Source organism: Labrus mixtus, chromosome 22, assembly GCF_963584025.1.
Source record: "Labrus mixtus chromosome 22, fLabMix1.1, whole genome shotgun sequence".
NCBI lineage: Eukaryota > Metazoa > Chordata > Actinopteri > Labriformes > Labridae > Labrus > Labrus mixtus.
The window spans coordinates 21,595,882-21,603,381 of record NC_083633.1 but is presented as its reverse complement, the minus strand read 5'-3'; the positions used below and the strand labels follow the sequence as shown (position 1 = coordinate 21,603,381).

The 7,500-nt window shown below is 46.0% G+C and overlaps 2 protein-coding genes across 2 annotated transcripts in view; both read right to left on the bottom strand.

Annotated features, from left to right (window-relative positions):
- Positions 1-2,713, bottom strand: part of LOC132956761 (ras-related protein Rap-1b) — a 9,764-nt gene extending 7,051 nt beyond the window's left edge. The window contains exon 1 of the mRNA XM_061030388.1: positions 2,654-2,713. The gene's annotated coding sequence lies outside the window, so the exon portion shown is untranslated. The remainder of the gene's footprint in view (positions 1-2,653) is intronic.
- Positions 2,714-6,324: 3,611 nt separating this feature from the next.
- cand1 (cullin-associated and neddylation-dissociated 1) overlaps positions 6,325-7,500 on the bottom strand; it is a 20,504-nt gene continuing 19,328 nt past the window's right edge. Inside the window, exon 26 of the mRNA XM_061030378.1 lies at positions 6,325-7,500. This exon is cut by the window's right edge and continues 65 nt beyond it. Within this exon, the coding sequence (XP_060886361.1) occupies positions 7,341-7,500 (160 nt within the window). The 3' untranslated portion in view covers positions 6,325-7,340.

The following is a 7,500-nucleotide window of genomic DNA, read 5'->3' as shown; positions in this document are numbered from 1 at the left end:
CAAACCACCCGATAACATTCAATAATAAAAAGATGTTAAAGTTCATCAAAGATCAAAACATTCTACAACTACAATGTAACACCTTAGCAACCGCCCTGAACATTCTACAACTACAATGTAACACCTTAGCAACCACCCTGAACATTCTACAACTACAATGTAACACCTTAGCAACCGCCCTGAACATTCTACAACTACAATGTAACACCTTAGCAACCACCCTGAACATTCTACAACTACAATGTAACACCTTAGCAACCGCCCTGAACATTCTACAACTACAATGTAACACCTTAGCAACCGCCCTGAACATTCTACAACTACAATGTAACACCTTAGCAACCACCCTGAACATTCTACAACTACAATGTAACACCTTAGCAACCGCCCTGAACATTCTACAACTACAATGTAACACCTTAGCAACCACCCTGAACATTCTACAACTACAATGTAACACCTTAGCAACCGCCCTGAACATTCTACAACTACAACTAAAATGTTGACATAAATGAATCATATCTGTGTGGTGTGTTCTTCCTTTAAGACGTCTACATTTACAATCAGATAATATGTATGTATGAGGTGACAAGCTGGAAGGAGTTTCCATCTGGAGTTTCATTTGTCCTACTGTAAGTGAACGCATCACTAGTTTTGGATTTCATTGCCTGGAGGTGTGAACAAACCCGCCTCAGTACTCTCACTTTAACAAGTCAGGACAAGTTCAGGGATTCACAGGAAGTCACAGCCTGAAGCAGGGATCTGCAAGACGAGCTAGAAGTCTCCAAAAGTCTAAATATGTTCGATACGCATGGACCTCCCTCTCCAGCCTGCCCTGTAGCTCCTCCTCCTGAGCGTCCACACACCTGAACCTTTCCCATCGTGTTGCATAATCTCAGTTGACGTAACGACTCTGAGGACACACGAGAGGTCAAACCATATGTCTCAGTTTGAAAAGGGAAAATTAGGTTCTGCATGTAGTGATTTGTTGGCCACTTGGGGGCAGCAGAGACACACAGCCATGACATATCGTCCTATAAAGCGGGCGTTGGGTCTCCACCACTTGATGAGGGCTGCTGTGTGCAACACCGTGTTCAGCAGCTGGTCGCTGATGGCGTCCGTCTGCTCTTACCTGTCACAGGTAGTTGGTGAAATCATTACAAAGCAGTAAACTAAAGAAGGAGTGAAAACTCGGTGAGAAACACTTCAGTCTACGTCACTCAGGTTTCAGATTAATCAAACTTATCTGACCTGAACTCTAGAAAAAAGAGATCAGATGGTTCTGTTGACTCAACAAAAACCTTCTTCTTCTTTTCAGGTTTATTTTGAGCTTTCTGTTGCCTTTATTTAGAAACAGGACAGATAGTTCCAGGGAGGAGAGAGAGAAATGACATGTGGGAAAGGGAAAGGCGCCAATGGCCGGATTCGAACCCAGGCTACCCACCCTGACACCACAGCCAGAGTTCAGATTGTGATTCTGTTGAACTACACGTCACATTGATATAAAGAGCGATATTCTCATTACAGCGTCGTGTAGAGTTCTGGTTCTCGCCAACTAAACGTGTTTCAGGTGTTTACATCCGTCATGTTGGACTTTAAACATCATCAATAATCAATAAAGTCTAAATAATCTCAATATGATGATGAGGTATCTGACAGACTCTGTGTTTAACCCCCTTACATGACATTCAGTGTTACGTTCTGCTTTTTCCAACTGGCACTGAATGCATCACGATGTTAATCTGCTAAAGTAAAGTTGTTGGAGGAGAAAGATGGACACACAAACACACAGATCCCTGAGTCAACCAGAACTAGGTGGGGCCTGTCAATACTCAGAGTGAGTGTGTGTGTGTGTGTGTGTGTGTGTGTGTGTGTGTGTGTGTGTATTGCTGACAGTACAACAGCAGAGGAATAAAACCAAGCCTTGTCTATACACTACAGTCAGACAGACAGGTAGTTAAAGAGTGAGACAGGCCGGCAGGTTCCTCCTAACTCCGCAGCATGTAATAAGTAACTTCCTGTCTTATTTCTCCGGAGGAGCAGCGGGGGTTCCGCAGCTCTGAGGCCGCCTCTGAACGCTCCCTACACGGTCAGCTTTGGCAGCAGGCCCCGCTGCCTCCTGGAGCACCGGAGAGAAAACTGTAGAGCTGAAAGACACAGACCTGAGCGGGCGTGAGAGAGAGAGAGAGAGACACACACACACACACACACACACACACACACACACACACACACACACACACACACACACACACACACACACACACACACACACACACACACACACACACACACACACACACACACACACACACACACACACACACACACACACACACACACACACACACCGCCATGTTGTTACCCAGCTGCCTGTCTGTGTCTCATATCAACAGTATATTATCATTAACGGAGCTCCTGTCTGTCTGCCTCTCCGGCCGCCTGTCTGTCTGTCCGCCGGTCGCTTCCGCAAACCCAACCCAGCTCGGCTCGACTCGGCACCGGCCTGTCCCCCTCCCCGTTACCCCCCCCCCCCCCCGTAAGGATGTAACCCGGGTTAAGCTACAACTAGGTGATGGCGGGAGGAAATAAAAGACAGAAAAAGGAGGAAAAGATAAAAAGAGAGGAAAGAGAGAAAGGAAGCGGTACTCACAGTCATCCACCCGTCCGCTCCGCTGCTCTCTCTCTCTCTCTCTCACTCTCTGTAGATGTCGCTCGACCAGAGCCGCTCCCTCCTGCTGCCGCTGCGTGCTGACGTCAAGCTCCAACGCGCTAAACGTAAGAGCTTCCTGTTTTATCCTTCAAAATAAAACCTCGAGGAGAAGGATTTTGTTATTTGTGTGATTTAAAAAATAATATATAGGTATGAAAAATGTATTGTGGATAGTATGGAGCCCCGGAAGTCTCAAAAAGTCAAAAGAAAAAAATAGATGAAGAAGAAGATTTAACAATAAATACGCTTCATTACTCCTAAGAAGTTGAAATCTTGTCACTGCCAACAATTTGCTTAAAGTTTTTAGAAAAATGTCATGCTTTTATTCTGAAGGAGGTCTACACTTGCTGGATGTACTGCTTGTGACGTTTCAGCCTCTCGCTCAGCTGCTTCCCGCTTCCTGCTCAGTACAAACATTTTCAAGTGTTTGTACTTGATTTGTTTGTTTCCTGTTTCAAAACGATTCGAAGGCAGATATTTAATATTTCCTGGATTTTATTTGTGTGGTTGTTTGAAGCAGTTCAAACCGACTTTTGGGCTTTGACTTTAGTTAATGTTTTGATAACAGGACTTTAGTGTCATCGACTGTATAAAACATGGACGTCATGTCACCCATTGGTTTCTGGCGAGGCGTTTTGAAGTCCAACGACGGCGGTCACCATGTTGGAAACACTCAACATAATTTCTGAATAAACTGGAAGAGGGCAAAGAGCTGAGGAGGGCCTTCTTCCTGTAAATACATTTAGCCACGCCCCTAATTATGCAAATGTATGAATAATGATTAGCCATAAAGAGCTCGACAGGGACCACCACTTTTTCAGTTTTACTTCCTGAATGAAACTGCACAGACGCATTATTTAAATTAGACGTGAGCTCTAGAGACCCAAACTGTTTTCGCCCGGACATTTGAAATGAGACCTGACGGGGCGTCCTTGGGTTCTGCAGACCGCCTCTAGTGGACGCCGGAGGAACTGCAGTTTCTTGCACTTCGGCATCGGCTTCATTTTCAGATCTGGAGGATACCTAAAAACATTTACACTACAGAACACACACTGAATTATTGTGTGTGTGCAAGAGAGCAGCTGAGCATGTCGCAGCGTGTTGATGATTCTCACACACACACACACACACACACACACACACACACACACACATAGAGGAAGTGTGTGTGAGAGAGAAAGGGAAGCTGGCTGGGTGGGGGGTGAATCTATTCTGGGTGACTCCTTCCTGTTTGGGTGTGGCTTCACAAGGCTGTATCTGTGCCTGTAGTAAACAGTGTGTGTGTGTGTGTGTGTGTGTGTGTGTGTGTGTGTGTGTGTGTGTGTGTTTCTTCAGTAAAAGTAAAGCAAAGACCTGAAAAACGTTTCATCATTTCCACGTTGCTATAAAGAAACATTTAAATAAAGTTTCTTTCATCGTTTTCCGGAAGCTTGCTCATGCTGACCTTAAAGGTCAAAGGCGGGTCAAACGTTCATCATGTTTAAGTTCTACATTTTATTCTGGAAAAATAAAGGAAGGTTCCTGGTTTGAATCCCCGTCTGACAGGAGTCTCTCTGTGAGGAGGTTCCTGGTTTGAATCCCCGTCTGACAGGAGTCTCTCTGTGAGGAGGTTCCTGGTTTGAATCTCCGTCTGACAGGAGTCTCTCTGTGAAGAGGTTCCTGGTTTGAATCCCCGTCTGACGGGAGTCTCTCTGTGTGGAGGTTCCTGGTTTGAATCCCCGTCTGACGGGAGCCTCTCTGTGAGGAGGTTCCTGGTTTGAATCCCCGTCTGACGGGAGTCTCTCTGTGTGGAGGTTCCTGGTTTGAATCCCCGTCTGACGGGAGTCTCTCTGTGAGGAGGTTCCTGGTTTGAATCCCCGTCTGTCGGGAGTCTCTCTGTGAGGAGGTTCCTGGTTTGAATCCCCGTCTGACGGGAGTCTCTCTGTGAGGAGGTTCCTGGTTTGAATCCCCGTCTGTCGGGAGTCTCTCTGTGAGGAGGTTCCTGGTTTGAATCCCCGTCTGACGGGAGTCTCTCTGTGAGGAGGTTCCTGGTTTGAATCCCCGTCTGTCGGGAGTCTCTCTGTGAGGAGGTTCCTGGTTTGAATCCCCGTCTGACGGGAGTCTCTCTGTGAGGAGGTTCCTGGTTTGAATCCCCGTCTGACGGGAGTCTCTCTGTGAGGAGGTTCCTGGTTTGAATCCCCGTCTGACGGGAGTCTCTCTGTGAGGAGGTTCCTGGTTTGAATGTGAGTGTGTCTGGTTGTCTGTCTCTATATGTCAGTGCTGTGATTGGCTGGTGAACATAATAATTATATCAGTCAAAGTCATGTTTTATTTTGAAAATAATTTTAGTGTAATTTAGTTTTCATCCGTACTTTTACTCTGAAGGGTCACGGCGAGCAGCCATAAATTTAGATCTTCATATCTATGGAGACAGCACATCCAGAATTCACACGTTACCATGGCAACCAACATGCATGCAGATAGAGCCCCTTTTTATTCCACACGGATGATCTTTTAATAAACGTTTGTGTTTGTTACACACACCCCGACTCACCCCGAGCTTTTTAAACTCCAGAGAATCAAAGTTTGGAGGCTTTTAATCTGGAAAAAAAAAGGTTTTGTCCACATGGGGGCAGCAGCGAGGTTTTAACACCTCTGCTGCAATGAGGGGTCTGAAAAGTGCTGAGTGAACCAGAAGAATAATGTGAGGGCTGTAAGTCATGAGAAAAGGTCTTAAAGTGGAAGAGAGGGTTTTTAACGTTCTTCTTCTTGTTCGCCTCAACCATCACCAAACACCACCTTTTGTTTTCAAAGGCTTTCTGACACTGCCTCTTCACGCAGCCGCCGTGCTTCAGGACGGAATACATTACTGAACCTCAAAGACGGAAAATCATCAGCATGTCAATGATCAGCCAGGCTGCGATACAAACTCATCAATTCAGGCGTTGCTAGGCAACCAGACGGACGAGCATCACACGCTTTTTTGTTTGCTCTTTAATGACTTTCTGCCTCAATGAAGCGGCCAATCAGAGGACAGCTTGGAACTCCTGATGGGTTTGAAATCTTATCTGTGTATGAGATCAACCCTGAGTTTAGACTCTCAGGTTGACAGCTCTTTATTGATGCCTGACAGACTCAGCTCAGGGCAGAAAAACATCAGTGAACCCTGAACTCAGACTCTCAGGTGAAGATCATTTAGACACATTTGATTTTTATTTCTACTTGATGCTGTAACATGAAGCCTGTGCTCTGCCGCCCTCTGGTGGTACACATGAAAACTACAGCACAAAGTGTGAATTTAAACATTTATAGATTTGATTTTTAGGGATCAAATGATGGAGTTTAACCTGAGTGGTCGTCCAGCAGAGGATAAATAACCTCTGATATAAACGGTGACTTGACTGCATATTGAAGGCGTTTTCACATCCGGCACGCTGTGGTCAAGCGGACTTGGATTCGGTTCCTTTTACGTCTTATAAATGATGGAATGTGACTGAGTTGGTGGACGGACCAGCAGCTGACTCTGATCTTAAGAATCTTGTTAATGAGGAGAGAGTTGGTTTCAGAGCCTTCAAACTGGGAGCACTGGGAGGTTAAAGGGCGTGTGAAGAAAGACGACAGAGGTCAGAGAATGAAGGCAGGCAGAAATGGACCTTTTTATTTTTCATGGGCGATAAACAACAGCGGATAATCCTGACCAGACCGGACCGGATGAAACCAGACTGGACCCAGTTGAACCGAATCAAAATATACTAGAACACATTAAAACCAAACCAGTAGTGACCAGACTGAACCGGCTGGAACCGGTTTAAAACAGCCCGCGAACAGACAGGCCCGTCAGAATATTGTTACATCGTTTTACACACACACACACACACACACACACTGTATCACCATGGCAACAGCCACGCAGGTCATCTGTATCATCCAATCGGGTCTGGTCAGGTTGAACCTGGTCCAATAAGCTCTCCTCGCCACTCTGGAGGGCGGGGCTACCGAACCAGGAGAAAACAAAAAATCTGATTGGTCCACAAACAGTAAAAACCCCGCCCCTTTTTATCGACGCGCCGGTTTCTCTATCATTCGCAAAAAAACAAAATAACCCATAGCAAGCCCTTCTCCCATTGGTCACTGCAGCCTCAGGCAGGAAAGCCCGTTTTCCCATTGGTCAGTTTAGATAACACGCCAACTGTCAGTCACTCAGCAGCAGCCAATCAGGTAACAGTACCCGAGGAACTTTCTGGAATAACGTTAAGAAAAAAAGAAAAGAAACACAAAATAAAAAAGAAGAATGATGATGAACAAGGACATCAGCCAATCAGACGACCTCGCTAGAAAAACAAATAGGAAGTGGGAGGAGCTTCCAAGCCTCGTGTAACTTTTCTTTGAGTATTTTTTTTTTGTTCTTTGTTTTTGTCCTTTTTGTCTGAGTGTGTGAGCCGTACGTCAGTCTTCTGTCTTTCTTTTCCAACAGCTGATTTCAGTGCAATGCATCATGGGACGATCGATCGCTAGGAGAGGGTGTGTCACTACGAGTGTGTGTGTGTGTGTGTTTGAGTCCTGTTGTCATGAAACATGCTGCAGGGTTAGCGCTCCAGCAGCTGCGTGGTGCCCTGTTGCATTGTGGGATACTTGTTAGTCCGTCTCTTTAACTGGTGTCCATCGACTCCATGTTGGCGGAGCTGGAATCCCTCTGGATCGAATCAAAGATGGCCGCCAGCTCCTGATTGGACGAGATCTGGGACTGGAACTCCGACATCAACGGCGACTTCTCCGCCTCGGGGATCGTAAGAAGAGCGACCACAGCT